The sequence below is a fragment of the Artemia sp. Qi Xiang Cuo genome, chromosome 2 (assembly GCF_049724085.1).
Source record: "Artemia sp. Qi Xiang Cuo chromosome 2, ASM4972408v1, whole genome shotgun sequence".
NCBI classification, from domain to species: domain Eukaryota; kingdom Metazoa; phylum Arthropoda; class Branchiopoda; order Anostraca; family Artemiidae; genus Artemia; species Artemia sp. Qi Xiang Cuo.
Window position 1 is genome coordinate 84,002,659 of NC_142795.1, and position 17,988 is coordinate 84,020,646.

General features: G+C 35.1%; 1 protein-coding gene across 2 annotated transcripts in view; it reads left to right on the forward strand.

Annotated features, from left to right (window-relative positions):
* BicC (protein bicaudal C) overlaps positions 1-14,197 on the forward strand; it is a 110,635-nt gene extending 96,438 nt beyond the window's left edge. For both annotated transcript variants that reach the window (XM_089103611.1, XM_089103616.1), the window contains exons 14-15: positions 8,601-8,714; positions 11,445-14,197. In XM_089103611.1, coding sequence (XP_088959737.1) covers positions 8,601-8,714; positions 11,445-11,530 — 200 coding nt within the window. In that variant the 3' untranslated portion in view covers positions 11,531-14,197. The remainder of the gene's footprint in view (positions 1-8,600; positions 8,715-11,444) is intronic.
* The last annotated feature ends 3,791 nt before the right edge of the window (positions 14,198-17,988 follow it).

Consider the following 17,988-nt stretch of genomic DNA (forward strand, 5'->3'; position numbering starts at 1 on the left):
TTACGCCACCACAACTACGTTTAAGTTGTTATATTTAGTCACTAGTTTGCTGTGCCAATTGACAAGAGCAGTCAAGTTTGTTACTTCGAATCTTACAAAGTTAAATTGTTAATAGAAACATTCAAAACTCCTGGTCAAAACTAACAAAATATTGATATTTCTACTTTTACTCATTTACGCTGCTACATTTACATTACGCCGCCACATCTACTACTACAGGCAAGCTAGCCAAAAATATAGGCCAACCCCTAACAAATTGTAACAGAAATGATTTTTATACCACATTGTAGAGAAAAAAAGCTCAACAACATATCCAAAGTTGCATATTCTAGGTCAACGCAAAACTAGTTTTTGTTTTTGCTTTTCGTGTAAATTTTTTCAGTTTTTTCTATAAAAAAATGAACTGTCGGTAAATGTTTATTTTTCTGTGTATGAAGTACCGTCCCGATGTAAAATGAAGAGCTGAGCCCGAGAATGACAACAAATTTGATGTACAATGTACCGAAAAAAAGTTGCATAATCATCAATATATGATTTTACCCTTCTCATCGTTGTGCCCTTTTTTTCACCATACTATCAGAAGGCAACTATTCTGACATAAAATGATGAGCTGAGCCCAAAAATCAAATTAACCTGATGTAGTGTCTACTAGAAAATCCGTTTCATATTCATCAATATGCACTTTTTTATTTTCATCTGTTATGTTTCTTTTAGCACTTATTGTCCACCAAGTCGTCGATTGTTGGTAAAAAAAAAGATAAGTGGGCTGATAAATTATGGTTAGCTGATTTAGAAGACCAGTTAACACCACTTTCATTACCTTCGTATACAATAAATTAAATTAACGTTTCTTCCCACGCTTTGTCCAAGTGATTTCTCGGATAAAGTTATAATCTAAAAAATCATAATTAAAAATTGTGATTTTTAATTCACGTCAATGTCACGTGATTAATCATTTTTAATAATTTATTAAATCACGTTAATGCCCGTGTTTGATATCTTGCCATCTATAGATACAAAAAAAGTCATTCGATATATCCGCCACCTAACAAGCTAAAAAAGTTTCACTGCGAATGTTCTCCTTTCCTATTGGCTTGATATTTAAAAGTAAGAGATCATTTTTGTTTGGGTCATCATTTCAACCCAAGATCAAAAGTCTGAAATGGTAAGCTAATATATCCAACCGCACACAATAAAATTATTGAAAATTTATATCAAAGAACTGTTTTATCTTTTTTGTTTTCACAGAGAAATCTACGGAGAAGATAATCGCGCCTTGAAAAAGCATCTTGTGCTAACAGATGACCCTTAACGTTAGAGCTCTTCTAACGGTGGAGCTCTTCTGCACAGACTTCCATGGGCCAAATAGAACGACATTCCAAAATCCTTGACCATTATGGTACTTACGTGACCCAAAAGTATCCATCTATCACTATTGTGTTCGACGGCGGAGCTACCATAAAGGATATGGACCAGTCGAAGAGAAGTCGTATAATCGGCCGTGAGATCTTCTTCACAGCAGATATGCAACTGAAGAAAAAAAAGGATGAGTTCTTGTCCTGCAAGAAAAACACGGCCAGGTTTATCTTTGCGTTGGCTGTTTACCTCCGATCGAAGGGCTTCGTCGTAGTCCAGGCACCAGGTGATGCAGATGTCACAATTGTGCAATCTGCTGTTGATTCTTCCTGGTATTATGACACTGCCGTCACTGGAGATGATACTGATCTTTTGGTTCTATTGTGTTATCATGGTGACCTCAAGCAAGAAACTATTCTTTGCACCTAAGCCAAAGTCGAACAAAGCTCCCCGAATATGGGTATTCACAAATTGAAAGAGAAGCTGGGTCAAGAGACATGCCATCTGGTTCTTTTTGCTCACACCATCTTAGGCTGTGATTCTACTTCAGGGTTTCACAGTGTGGGAAAAGGCCTTGCTCTGAAGAAGCTAATGGCAGATGCCGATTTTCGTACATCAGCTGCAGTTTTCACGCTGAAGTCAGCTTCGAAGGAGGAAGTAAGGGTTGCTGGAGAAGACGCTTTGCTCATGATATATGGCTAATCGAAAGGGGGAACTCTGAATGAACTTCGCAGGGAAGTTTTAAAAAAAGAAGGTGACTACTGCTAGTAAGTTCGTTTACCCAAAACTGTTACCACCCACTTCTGATGCAGCTAAATTCCATAGCTATAGGGTTTTCTACCAAGTTCAGGTATGGAGTGGAGATACTGATTCTGAATTTAAAGCCGAGGACTGGGTTTGGAAAAATAAAGATGCCTTCTTGTATCCATCGTCTACTGACGTCCTACCAACCCCTCGTCTGCACTGAGAATCGTGAAGTGCTTCTGTCAACTGGAATATGGGTCAACGAGATATGGCTGCTTTAAAAACGGCTTAGCTTGCACTGCAGCTTATAAAACGTGCAAAAGGACAGCATGTTTTGAATCTCCAAGAATCGGAAGTTATAACGATGAAGAGAACGTCGAAGCTTAGATATCTGAATCAAAAGAATAAGTTGTGAATGCTAGTCGGAGTTTGATTCCGTCTTTTAAATGTTCATGAAGTTGATTCGATAATTTTACCAGCTGTGAAGACTAGTCAGTGTCTTGATAATAGTGTATTCTAAGAGAGATTTTAAATTTCGGCCACTGAAAACTAGTTTCATATATAATTTCCCTTTTCTAATATTTTCATGCTTTAATAAACATCTTGCAATCACTTTTTTTTAGGCTGACACATCAGGTGATGGAGCCAGCGACAATCAGATTCAGGCTAACTAATTATTAGATCTCAAGACTGACAATTTAGCCAGCGATAGATGGTCTGGTAAAAAAAAAGATGGGGGTCACGACGAGAGAAGCGTAAACAATTTTACATCGGAATAATAATTCAGTTCAAGAAAAACGAACAATTACCGGATCTTAATCTTTTCTTAGGAAAGTGAGAAAACTGACACGATATGCAAAAAAACTAATTTTGTGTCGACCTAGAATATGCAATTTTGGATAGGTTGTTCAGTTTTTTCTCTCTACAACATGGTGTAAAAATCATTTCTGTTGCAATTTGTTTGGGGTCAAACTCTAGTTTGCCTGTACTATACGTTTACGTTGTTATATTTACTCATTCCTATAAACTTTTAGCTTATATTCTAATAGGAGTAAAGCTTCAATTCGGTAGTAACATTGCAATTTGACCGATGACAAGAAATGTCTCAATTGGAGCAAATATTCTGTTTTCAATTCTGAAAAGTCTATTTAATCGGGCTGAAAATTATGTGCTAAACAAGTAAATATTTCATCAAATAATAACTCACTTACCTTTTCCTCCACTCCACTATGTTTAGAGCATCAATTCTCTACTCCCTCCCATAAATCTCTAATTTACTTTAAACCTTATCTCATGAGTTCTTTCCCCTGCTCTTTTGACGACGTCCTTTTGTTTGGCCCTATTTTGATTGGGCCTCAGTCATTTGATTTGCATAAAAACACGTTTTTCGCAATTTTATCACCCTTCATACATAAGACTGGTCCTCTGTTGTATCTTAAAAACTTATCATGGAAGTACTGTCTGCTAATCTTTGTTAATATTTCTTCTGGTCTGCAGTTCATGCGGCTATTTGAAACGTCTAGAGAACAATTTAGACAAGTGGTTTGGAGAAAAAGGAAACAAATATAAAAGCACTGAACTTTACTGTCCCTACCGGCGGTGCTGATCCCAGTTCTTCAACCAGGAAGATCAAAGGGAGATGGGGGTCAGCCATCCTGTGCTTTCACAAACCCTTCCTATTAGACTTCATCGGATTTCTCCAGGTCTCTAGGGTCATATTTCTCATTTGGAACAGGGGGGACCCTGGTTAAGCTTACAAAGTTACACCACTGACCCTTGTTTCAAACAAAATAACCAGCAAAACCAGAGCTCGAACACTTATCCCGAAGGACAGCACGCCTTATCCCGGGAACACTTATCCCGAAGGAAAGAGAAGTCTAGCACGCTAACCACTCAGCAAGAATGACGTTATTGTTCAATATACATGAATGTTCGACTATTCTGCGTCGATTTCTCTTCCAATGTTGATTTTCTCCCAAATTTCAGGGAGAGCTTTTTTGTGTCTTATTTATAGTAGTAGCAGTAGAATATTTACACACAAAAAAAAACCTGTAGGTCATGGCAACAAGAAAATAACAACATACAAAAACAAATAAAGGATTAAATTTAAAATTTTGATCAAAACGAATAAAGCACACAATACCATTCAAAAACAGTAATACAAACAATCAAACAAAGTCATCACATAACATCCTCACGATGAGTTATACCCACACGAATAAACCGCGCCAGATCCTCAATACTAATAAAACACCCATTTCGTAAAAAATCTTTCACCCAGGGCTCTTCCCTCTTATCTACTCTGAAAATTTCCTTTCTCAAAACCATTAACCCTTCACACTACTCCAAAAAATGCAATTAATTTTCCTCTCACTCTCCACACGTTGGCCAACTACCACTTCTGAATTTCCTGATCAACTAAAATAAAATATACTTGTTTGGACACCTCACCCACTTGCCTACCCCTACCCTACCCTCTATTCCGAACACCCGACATTCCACACGAATGTCGGGCAATGCAAAATTGCCTTAATCTGCCCGCCCAAGAACACCTTCTTCTGTCTAACAAAGACTTCACCAGTGCTTCCCTCACTAACCTCTATGTTTTTCCATGCTTAAACTTCTTTCCCAATACTTCACCATTTTTACTAGCCTCCTACTTCTTAACAACAAAATTCCTAAATCACCTTTAATAACTAAGCTGTTAAACCTCTCACTTAAACTTTGCATCCTTTTATAATGCTTTAATTCTAATTTTTCTAATGTAACACCCTTATCAAACCCCCAAATGTCTGTTTCATACTCAATTACTCCATTACCTCAATACATCGCTCTTTACGCTAAAGTTTTTTTTAGAACTTTTAAAAAAGCTATTATTATAACCAAAAATCCCTTGAGTTTCAGGAGTCCTTCTTAAAGAATTGGGACAAAAAGTCATGCTTTACCGTAAAGAACGATGTATTGAGGAGGGGGCATCACCCTTCATATACGCAATTTGTATTCGTTTTAAGTTTCGATGTTACTCCGTACTTTCAGTTGAAAAAAGTTGTTTTTTTTAATTTAATATCTCCAAGACCTAATGACCTGAAGGGACTACTTAGAACCATCCTTATTACCCTATTCCCCTTTTTCAACTAATTCTACATGCTTACCACACTTACCCTCCTTTATTAACCTTAATCCCAATTAAATAAACTCATCCACAACGGGTACATTTTCCATTTCAAACCTAAAGTCCTCTTTTCCCCCCTTTTCGCTCCCCCCAAAAACCAAAACCGTTGATTTGCTATCATTAAGTACTAACATTTTCTCTCGTAGATATCACTCTAGAATGTCCAAAAGGTTCTGTAGGTTGTTTGCTGAGTCAGGCAACAAGACAGTATAAAGACAGCAAACTTTACAAATAACAGTTCAAATGGGAATAAATCTTTTTATTAGACCGTGAAAAACATTGACAAAATTCGGGATATTTCGATTACATACACATCGACCGTGGTCAGTAGATAAACTCACGATCGCTGCGTATGTTATCGAAATATCCAGAATTTTTGTCATTGCTTTTCACGGTCTAATAAAAGAATTTATTTCTATTTGAACTGTTATTTGTACGTCATGGAAAGGCAGTCTGGTCTTCAAAATACCTCAGCAAACTTTAGAGTAAAAAAAACGCGCCAAATTAAACTATACCACTTTCCGCTGGTTTTTCTCAAACTTATCATTTAAATCATTCAGATACAGTGAAAGCAATCTTGGGGAAACCACGAATGTCTCTGCAAGTGTTGAGTGAGTTTGTAGGCACTAGCTTACTTAGCATTAACGTGGCAAAGAGTAATTATATTCTGTTTAATGGGGAAACCACGAAGGTATTGCTTTACTCCTAGCAAAGCAATACCACAACTCTAGAGACAGGTTTTCAAACCCTTACTACCGTCTTAACTATCAAATAAATATGAACTAATATTTCTACAAAACGTGTTGGAAGGCCTATATCCAATCTCGACTTCGCATGCTATACAACATCTTCTAGAAAATGTCAGTTTAGCTTTGGAAAAGGGTGAATAATGTGTTAGTATTTTTATAGATTTTAAAAAAGCGTTTGATACCGTTGATTTCAGTACTTTTAAATAGATTAAGAGATTTGGGTGTAAAAGAGAGGTGTTTGGATTGGTTTAGTTTGTATTTAAATGGTAGGTCAGTGAGAGTAAATATAGGAGAGAAGTTTTATAGTTTTTTTCCTGTTTCATGTGGAGTTCCTCAGGGTTCCGTCTTAAGACCCTTGTTGTACTTAGTGTATATCGGCAGTATGCGGTTGTATAATCCTGGTGCGTCTATGACATCTTTCACCGACGATACAGTACTTTTTGTGGCAGCGAATACTCTTGAAGAATTGGCCCAGAAAGCAAACAGAGCTCTGCAAGGGTTAAGGGAGTTTGTAGGCACTAGCTTACTTAGCATTAACGTGGCAAAGAGTAATTATATTCTTTTCAATCGGACTGGTGTATCTCCAGATCTTCCCAGTGAAATAGCAATAAATGGTCCTGTACTAAAGTGGGTTGAGGAAGGGCGGTACCTAGGGTTCATTCTCGTTCAGAACCTCAGATGGAGAAGACACCATGACGTGGTTACGCGTAAGGTAGCGCATGGCCTTGGGGTTTTAAGACGTTTTCAACATTTTTTATCTTCTCATGTTTTAGTTCTTTTATATCATTCTTTGATTGCGCCGTATATAAATTATGGATGCATGATTTTGTGCCAGTAATTTTACATGTAATTTTAAATGAGTTCAGATTCAGCAAAATAAAGCAGTGAGGTTAATTGGTAAGTATGATACAGAAGTTTTAAGTAGAGTCGATTTTTAGGAAACTTAGGATTTTGAATGACGGTCAGATTAGAGGTTTTCAAATTGGTACTTTTGTGTTTCAATGTTTGAATGGTTTCGCGCCTGATGTTTTAAAAAATTTTTTGGTTTTAATTCATTGTAATACGGATATGCTACGAGATTTGCTGAAGACCTGGTAAGTGAGCTATGAAGTACGGTTCGTTTTAGCCATGTGCCAAGGCACACGGGTCCGATGGTCTGGAATATCTTTCCAGACTCAATTCAGGAAGCGGAAAGTGTGCCGTAAATTAAAAACCGATCTCCTTGCGGGCGGTTAGTGAGTGTGGGGCTGGATGACGAGAGAGGACAATTTAAGTAATTTTGGTCTTTCTTCTGTTATTAATATATTATTTATTTTAATATATTATTCAGTAATTATATTTATTATTCAGTAATTATTATTATTATCTCTTGTTTTTTATTGTTCTTTATTTGTGTTTATTTTAGTGATGATTTGGTTAGTTGTAGACTATAATTAAGTAATTGTGTACTGGTTGCGTTTTTCAAGCATATTTGTGCCTTAATTGTAAGCGGTCGTCAAACCAGCACGAATTGCTTTTAATAAAGTTGTCGTTGTTGCTGTTGTTTTAATCAATTCCTTCTATTCTCATTACACTCCCCTAAAACCTAAAAACGCAAACCATAATTTGCCACCCTTACTCCTAGTATACTTCTTAACTAGTGACTACCTTACCTATAATAACTTTTTAACTATATAACTACCTATGTCGGTAACTCTCGGCTGCTCGATAATCTTCACTAATCTTGAACTAATATTTCTACAAAACTTGTTGGAAGGCCTATATGCAACAAACTCTTTATTAATCAAAGCCATCAGACCTCATCAAGCACTCATCTAAAACTTAGAAACGCAGACCACAATTTGCCACATTTACTCCTAGTATAGTTCTTAACTAGTAATAACTAGTTACCTAGTAACTAGTAACTAATAACTAGTTACCCTACCTATAATAACTTCTTATCTATATAACTACCTATGTCGGTAACTCTCGGCCGCTCGATAATCTTCACTAATCTTGCACTAATATTTCTACAAAACTTGTTGGAAGGCCTATATGCAACAAACTCTTTATTAATCAAAGCTTACGGACCTCATCAAGCACTCCTCTAAAACCTAGAAACACAGACCACAATTTGCCACATTTAATCCTAGTATACTTCTTAATTAATAACTACCTATATCGGTAAATCTCGGCCGCTCGATAATCTCCACCTCTAAATTCTATATTGTAGCGTTTAACTTTCGCTTTCTTTTTCGTTGGGAGGGGGAGTTGGTGGTAAAGGGAATTTGAATTTTGTTTAAGGGAGAAGGAAGCAAAATGTTTTTTCTCCGGGAATCGCAAAAGACTATACGCTTGGTCTTTTTTACACCTGTCGTTCGGTTTACTCTGCTGACAGTTGATCATATAAATCGCCTGTTTTTGTTGTTTTTTCATTTTTTTTTGTTATTTTGATGAATTCCAATTTAGATATCCACTGCTCTTCAAATTCTACTAAAGAATTGGTTGTTGGTTTGATAGCTGTAAATACAATTAACTCATCTAGTCATTGATTATAGCCCCTTGTTAAGGTTTTTGTTAAATCATATTTGTCTTTTTAGCGACTTTTGCTGAAACACCGATGGTCATGTTTCTCTCTTTAGATGAATGCGACCTTTACTCTCTGGGCGTAACAGGACAAGCTCAAAGAAACAGATTGCTTCTTGCTATTAAAGGTAGGGCCAAGTTGTATATAATTCTTTGTTTTTAAATTGAATTGAAAATGAGAAAGTTTGTTATGGAAAATGATTTTAAACAATACATACAATAATATAGCTGAAAAAATATATTATGAAAGAAAAGGTTTTCACAGATAAATAGTGGGGTAATGATGATAATAATAAATACGATAATAACAATAAATGTAACAATAATAAATATAACAATACAAATTATAATAAATAGATAAATAAATAAATTTTTGATGGCTATTGACGTGTATGCGGCCCCACATTGAAGAGATTTACTTTTTTGCATATTATGATGAGAAGTGTGTAATAAGAGTGAACTCCCTCCCATAGTAATTGAAAGTTTGAAAGTATGTTTTTGAAAGAACTGTCTGGTGAGGAATAGTTTCCCTGGAAAGGTGATTCAGAGCTGATAACTATTTTACCGGTTTATCTTATTAGTCGTAGTTGCAGCTACTCCACTCAGTGGTGAGGAACTGTCAGGTGAGGAATAGTTTTCCTGGAAAGGTTATTCAGAGCTAATAACTATTATACTGGTGTATCTTATTAGTAGAAATTAATTGCAAAATAAGCTTTCAAGGATTTTAAAAAATAACTTGAAACTTCTCAATTTCGACAGATCATACTTACTATACAGATCATACTATTATACTTAGTAGATAAATTAAAGCATATAAATTATTAGTAGATCCCTTGAAAGGTGATTCAGAGCTGTCTGGTGAGGAACTGTCTGGTGAGGAACTGTCTGATGAGGAATAGTTTCCCTGGAAAGGTGATTCAGAGCTAATAACTATTATACTGGTGTATCTTATTAGTAGAAATTAATTGCAAAATAAGCTCTCAAGAATTTTAAAAAAGAACTTGAAACTTCTCAATTTCGACAGATCATATTACAAAGGATGCATTGAAATCCACATGGTCAAAATCGCTGAACTGGGCGTTGTCAGCTGGATCTTGAAAAGCAGGGAAAACCACTGTTTTGCATTAGTAGCAGCAATGTGTCTCCTTTTATTGTTTTATTTTGTGCCCAGGCTAGTAAACTAGTTTAAGGTCGTAGAGAGGCATTTAACGCCTCGTTTGGGCGAGGAATTCTCGTTTGTAGACGAGGCATTCATACCCCTAGTTTGGGCTGCTCAACCCCTTTTACTAAAATCAACTGAAATCTATATGCTAGTAAATCTTAAAAACGAATTCTAAATTAATGATCGTTGATATATTTAGAATCAGCATAAATGGTAGATTCTACACATATGTAATCAACTTTAGGTTTTATTGTCAATAGTCGCTCTTTACTTACAGATTGCTACTACGAACTTTTTGATCCAAAGCGACCTTAAATAGGAGAGAAGCTAAAACTCCCTTTTTTATATATTGGTCGCCGTTTTATTAATTCAATTGTAATATCCGTATATCATTCTATTTCGAGAATGATAATCCCATCCCTGAAAAACTGCACCCTTTGAAATTTCTCTATAAGATGGAGAGGGTCAAAATTATCGAAAATAAATTTTAGGGTCCCTGTCTTTGCACCTTTCAAGGGGGTTATTTTTTTTCAAGGATGCCTCTCCTTCTATTTATGGGTAAGTTTATGATTGTAATCTTCTATACTGCAATGAAAGTATTTTTGCTGCGATAAGAGGGGAGCTGTCACCCCACAGTACATTCAGTTCATATCAGTTCATTCCTCAGAATGAAGATAGATTCCAAAGATTCAATAATTAAGGCATAATTTTGTGAAATTTGAAAGATTGGAACTTAGAGCAGCAGTTTCACTATCTGAAAGAATAATTTGGTAAAATATATAGATAGTGTTATTAGGCAACAGTGTGGAACACATTAGTGGTGATACAAGCTTTTCAAACCCCTTTCTAACTGTTTCAAATTTTCTGCTTTTGCAGTATAGGTGAGACGTTAAAATCTGGAAAAAAACACACTTTATTCGTAAATTTTGGCTTGTTTGTCGACAAGTGTTGGAATCCTGGGGCTTAGACGTCGCGTCTTTGAATTAGCATCTCTGTCGATACAACAAGGAATTTAAACCGTTTCATTTGATTTTCTGTCGTCACGGCGGGCGTTTGATTCGCAAAATGTTGACATTCTGCCGTCTTTTGACAAAAAACAAAACAAAAAAAGGTCTGTTATTTTTCACATTGACATGGAAATTGTAAATTCAAGCGGCAAATTCAAAATCTAAAAGCGAATTGATCATATTTTGTTTTTTAATGATTGTTGGTGTTCAAAAATGGTAAAGAGCGTTAGAATCAATTAATTGACTGAAGCGAAGCTGACATGTATTTAATCAGAGCATTATTTTTGAAGTTACTGCCAAAAAAACGTTCGATTTTCCATTCAACGTTGACATAAAAAGGCACAAATCCAACGCTAAAGAGCAAAATATTGGCATGATGTCAACAGTCTCTTAAATGCTAATCCAAAGCAAATTGTAATGCTAACTCAAATGTGGCTCAGATTTTTTTTTTTTCCTGGTTATTAGTTACAACTTTATGCTTAACAGTTTAACATTTAATCTGTTTAGAGAATAATTGAAAAGATGCCAATGAGAAAGCGAGACTTACAAAAAAAAAAGTTGAATGGTACCCTTAATTGATGGCTAGACTAATATAAAACTAAATAAAATATAGTTAATATAGTTAATTAATATAGTTAATAATAAACTAAAATGTAGTTTGGTAGTTTTATACTGTGTTTTCTTTTCAGAGCTAAGGCAACGAAAGATCCCTTTTAGCTTGAACCCTGCACCTGGATCTCATCTTCGCTCTCCGATGATGACCATTCAAAAATAATCAATGGATCATTAGCCCTTAATTAGGATTTTATTATATTAATCTAGAGTGTTAATTATCTTATTTATGAAATTGAATTTAAACGATGTACTGCACACTGATAAACTTCCAGTGGTTAGTACTGATTAGTATAGAATTATTGTTTAAGCATACATTAATGAACATAAGGATGTGGCAGCTCCACTGACGTATCTCACTTCATATAATTTGTAAGTGTCCCTAACTCCCACCCAATCACTAATCTTCAGCTCTGAAAATATTTGCCTGACATTGCACAGCGAGTACCTGAATCCTGAAGCCAAGAGAGTACTTTTTATTATGCATACAGCAGGTTTAATTTGAATGGTGACGAAATTTAAGCGTAGTTTAATTGTCTCGCAGCTGGGGGATAAGGTTGAACATTTAGGGAAAGTTGCTTTGGGATGGTTGGAGGAGCAAGGAGATTTCGATTTTTATGTTGAAAGAAGGGGATAAAATATGCTTTCTCTGGTCTTCACAGAAGATTATACGCTGCGTTTTTTTCCATTTTATGCCTATCGTCTGGCAGATTTTACAGCTTTTTAATTTATGATTTGCCAAAAACAAAGTAGCCTATACGTTATTTTCAGCTCCTTTTGCTTTTTCTTTGCCCCCAGTAAAGATGGCCTTAGTAAAAATAAACAATCAAAACCATCTAAACTAATGGATTGTTACCATTGTTGTCATTATTTGTGGTGTTTGTTTACCTGATCGCGTTTTGATTTGATTTTTTTTTCTACATTATCTGGCATCTATTCAGGTAATAAATCCATGGCAGTTCCTATAACAATCTGTGAATAACAATGATTGGCCACCAACGAATTTAATCCTATAAAGGTCTTATGATGATATTAGTTTCTACGAATGCATCTGCGTAGTGTTTGTTAGGCTTACTTGGATTTTACAACTGGCAATACTGGCATATCCTTTTTGTTCATTAATCTATGATGAGTGTTGTTTCAAAGTATGATAATCTTCTAAGAGTTTTAAGATCGCTTTGCTTGTGTTGCTGCTTGATCCTCTTGAAGTCATTATTAAATTATAAAAAATAAACGTATAAACAAAGTTTATACACTTAATAATTTTCGAAAACTGAATAAATTAAAAATCGAATGGTAGCATAGCTTTAGATTCTTTTCAAGAAGTATATCTGATAATAGTAACAATTTTTCCCTTCTAAAGGAAATGTGAATGTTGCCAAATCTGTTGCACTTAACCATAAATAACGAAAAAAGTCATATACTCCTGTAGACTTCAATAAATTTTATCATTTTTCATACTAAAAATTTGAACCAGGTTTTTATTCATTTGCCCTGTGATCTCAGATTCAGTCTTTTTTTCGTTAAAGCCGAAATGTCATTGTGAAAAACTCAATTTTTTATGTCAAACAAAATTATTTTTAGTGGAATAATATTATTTTCAAAATCAATCTTTGTTTTGATTTCAATAATATAAAAAATTTGACATTATCAAGTAACACATAGATAGTTTTATGAAGTATAATACAGAAAGCGACCCATGGGAAACCAATTTAATGTGAAGGCAGCAAAAGGAACAAGGAATCATGATAAATAATTACGAAGACGCATTGGGATATTGACTAACTGGAACAAGATTGGACACAGAGATACACCTCTAGCGTATTACTGTCATAAAGGTTCTTCAGTAGCAACATTGCAAAATTTATCCATATGTAGAGAGAAACATTCAATAGCGAAACTACCCATTGCAAAATTTAAAGCCAGGCTCGGCAGAAACATATCTGTCTCCAATGCCTCCAAGAACAACTGATTTGCTTAATACTTCCCAGCCGCAAGCAATTCCAATGGAGCCAATTCAGAAGATACAACAGCCACAGCAAAAGCAAAAGGCTGAGATATATGTGATTGTGATTAATAACGATGCTTCAAACGGAGTTTGTCTGCATTTGGTGATCACAACTCACTACAGCTGCTGCACCCTTCTATTGGCAATATTCTTCTTTCCATTTGGAATCATCTGTTGTTTATGTCTTGGAGAAAGTTATTGTGATTTTAGCGGCGCGGTTCATAGGGATTAAGGCTTTTCTTTTGCCCAACAGTTCAATTTATATGCATTATTGTTAATCGATCTTGATCATTGCAGCAGCAAAAAAGCAAAATTCGTATTTAGTTTTACATTCTCTTATCTCCCGTACTCGTTAAAGTTTTAGCAAATAATTATCGGTAATGCTCGTTAAGCCTTGCCTAGTTTTTTTTATTTATGTCGTGTCCTACAATCAAATTTTAAAACTTCAAAAAAATTAGTTTTAGCGATATTCTTACTTTTATAGGCATTAGAATGTGTTTGTTCTATACGTTGATAGTAAATTTCTACGATGTGCACTTGTACGTTCTGTACGCTATCTTTGTTTACACATTGTAGTCTTCCTCTGTTTCTAAACCTGTGATGTTCATGTGATACTGCAGAATGTGGTTATTTGCACCAATAAGAAGTTGTGCATTTGTGATTCTGAATGTGCCTTAGTACGTTGTCTTCGTTTGCACATCACAGCCTACTTCTCCCTCTTACACTGTGATGCTAATGTGATACTCCAGAATATCGTTCTTTGCATGAACCTGTTTCTCAATGTATGTTATTTGCATAAAAATACAGCATAGTAAAACATTGTTTTTGTTCTTATCCAGTTCTGGGCTTGTGGCTTTATTTTAATACCCAATAGACGAGCTAATTGCCCAAAGAGACGAAGTAACCCCCAAAATTGATTTGAAGGAGCCCCCTCCCATCCCCAGAAATATTCTAGACAGTTAAGATTAAAATATATTTTAAACTTTGCTTCATAGTAAACTGCAAGACTTTTGTTAAAATAACGTCTTTGATGAGCCCCTCGACGTCAGAAATGACGTATTCATTTCGATTTCAATAAGTTTAACCTTAACTACCACATGAAAGAATGTGGCCACATCAAATTCGCCCACGTAAAAGGCGCATCAAATTCGCCCACGTATAAGGCGTAAAAAAATTCGCCCACGTAAAAGGCGCATCAAATTCGCTCACGTATAAGGCGTAAAAAATCCCGAGTTTTTGACGTTATCTTTTCTAGGTAAAGCAGTATTTCAAAAATGATTCCTATAGGTAGGACTCTGAACAAAGAATCAATTTCAAAAGATATGAAATATGTAAAAAGAAGAGGACTTGATAACATAGAATAAACTGATAAAATGGTTAAAATCCAAAAAAAAAGATGCAGTCAAAAGATTAACCTGAAAATAACTACTGGAAGTGAGGTATCAGTACAAAGAAGATGGAGCAATAGAAAAGGAGCAATCAAAGAAAAGGGGAGCTGGCTTTGCCTCACCAAAACAAGATGCTTAAACTCATACCATCAAGGAATCAGTGACTATACGTAAAAAATATTGGATTATAAAGGGAAAAATGGTCAATAACGTTAATAACTGTACATTGTTTCCACTTAATAATTGTTTTTTTTTTTACCCCTTCTAAGCTTTTTTGGTTCTTACCGATACTGAAATTTAATATTGGCGTCCCTACTTATGCTAGCTTACTTGTGCTATATGCGTTCTTGCTACAGGACGAGGTGGTTTCCAATCACCTCTTATTTGAAATTCAGAGGTTACGTGGGAATTTATGTAACCGTAAGCTCTCCATAGCTACGACAGTTGAGTTTTCAGTCACACTACTGACCCTCGCAACAATCGAAAGGTTTGATGACATCAAGAGTCAAACACACGTCCCCACGACATAAGATAGCAAATTTCAGCAAAGCAATCACTTGGTTCGGCTAAGGTTTCTACTTGTGAGGTTTATTTGGCTTTTCAAGTTCATTTCTCAACCTTTTTATTCTGATCTTTCTTCAATTCTAAAGTTTTGAGGTAACGTAGTACAAATAGATAGTGAAAACCAAACAGATTTCTGAAAAATTGGAAGCACTGCTTATTGCGCCTTTCTTTCTATTTGCCAGTTAAAGAAAATTTTCCTATTTACAGAAGATATTCAGCCCAATAAAATCATTCTATTGTTCTATGTTACTCATTTTAATTAATAATTAGAAATAAATCATTTCAGATATTAGCTCTGAAGCTATGTTGCCGTTTTCTGAAAAAGCAAAACTGAGACATTGTCGAAATTAAACTGCAAGTAAAAAAAAGAAAGATTACAATGAAAATACATGCTTTTTTTAAGAAAACAATCCTAAATTAAATAAAACATTTAAAATGACGGCCTAAAAAGGAAAGTGCCGTTTAGTCTAGAGCCAGCACTGATGTTCAATTTATTTGAACTTTTTCGAATTTAGCCAATCAGACAGCTTCATTGTAAATCGTTAGATGAGGTGTGTTTAAGCTAGAATTATATATTGCGTTCGATTATTCCAAGACTACCGATCTGAAAAGCCCTAACGCTTATCCTTGGTGTTTCATCGTGGTTGCAGCGGTAGCTGCAACTTAGTAAAGAAGGAACCTCGGCCAATAGTAAACCAAAATAAACTATTTTGAAACTAATTGGATCGAAAGAAAGGTGCACCAATGACATGGCCATGGCTGTAAACGCTGAAAACGTGACACTTACAGTACCCTGGCTTGAACACGAAGGAAAATCACTTTTTTTGCATGGGAAGCACTTATATGCCTCCTTTTTTTTCTCTGCTGCTAGCAGGGCACTAAAACATCATAGACAGCTGTTTTCTCGCCCATTTTAAAGGAAATTGCTAAATCTACTGTTTTTGTCATTACCTAAAAACTCTATTTAAATTAAATCAATTTTTCAAATTGAAACTACATGTAAAATATATATATATATATATATATATATATATATATATATATATATATATATATATATATATATATATATATATATATATAGAATAAAATCAAACTACAGTTAATTGAGACAAGACGCAAGGACCTTAGCAGTCAGGAAGTATCGTTAATCCGATACAATACAATAAAGCCTAATTAATACCCTGTTGAGTTTTTATAGTTCTACTCGGTAATGCAACACTGTCAGAACTGCTAGTCTTCTTTCTTGTTTTTTGTATGACACCCATTTTAAAGCGCCAACAATTCCCCTCTATCCGCTTTCCTATATTGTTCAGTTGTGGAGGCAACAGCTCCAGATTTTGTTGAGACCTATGATAACCTCTTCTGAGGACCTGTCTTGGGATAACTCAAAGACGAACCTCAAACATCTACAATAGTACGTTACAATTACTTTTTTTTTCAGCATAGCTTCATTCAATTCCGGCTTTCTCTGTTAACATCAATGTCGAAATTTTCCAGATATGGTGTTCAATTCATCGTTTCTGTCGACAAAGAAAAGCCACGTTTGAATTAGCCTCTATGTCTATTATGTCTAAGCCTCTATGTCTATTAGCCTCTAATTGTACTCAACAAGGGATTTGCCGTTGTTTGATTCTCTGTTGGCACGACGAGCGTTTTATTTTTAAAATGCGGACGCAGTATCGAATTTTTGTCGTCTTATGACAACAGAAGAAATACGTCCTTTATTATCCTTCTTTACATAAAGACTGTAAATTCAAACAAAAAATTAGAAAAGAATAGTGAATTAAGGAAATTTTTTAGAAAAAGAAACTTTATTTCGTCTGTGTCAAGGAGTAGTATGGAGATTAGAATGAATTAATTAACTAAATTTTACTGAACAACCTCTTTTTTGCTGGATGGAAGCAGGGGTTTTGGTTGTGTTGGTAAAAGGAATGAATCGTTGGCAGGAAGGGTTGTTAGGACCAGAAGCCGTGTGAGTGCAGGATTTTTTTTCTCTTTCTTTCTTTTCTTCTCTTTCTTATTTTTTTTCCTTATTGAATGATGAAGGGGTTGATATATCCAGAACAAGCGAAAGCTCAAGAAGAGTTAGGTCTTTTTTTTGGGGGGGGGGGGGAGAGGGGGGATTAACTCCGTATATAACCTAATCTTAGGATAAAAGCTGACGGTTGTTCAACGTATGCCAATTAGTACTAAGGCTGAAAATATTACAACAAATATCTTTGGTTATTCCCAGTTGATACAGACAGGCACAAATCAAATGCTAACAAGGAAATTCTTGACTTGATACTGATTTTATAAAACTAACTCGAACGCGGTTAAAAAGACGACATTAGATTTTTAATGTAGCAGAAGACGATATTTATGCGGACAGTATTGTCAACCGAGTGTTGTCAATAAAACTGTGAATTGAATATTAATTCTCTGTTCTGCGACAAGAGAGCATAAAACGAACGTGGCTAAGGTCGTTTTAGCGAAGAAAATCTAAAGACCGTTGGTTTAAATGCCATATTACACACATAATGCCCTAAGGATAATTATAAAAACTAAATAAAAAGCATTTTGTGTTTATCTTATTATTTTTTTTTACTCTTGCCTTGCACTGGGCTTAATGAGTCACTACAGACGATTGTGCCTATTGACCATACATGGTTGAAAACC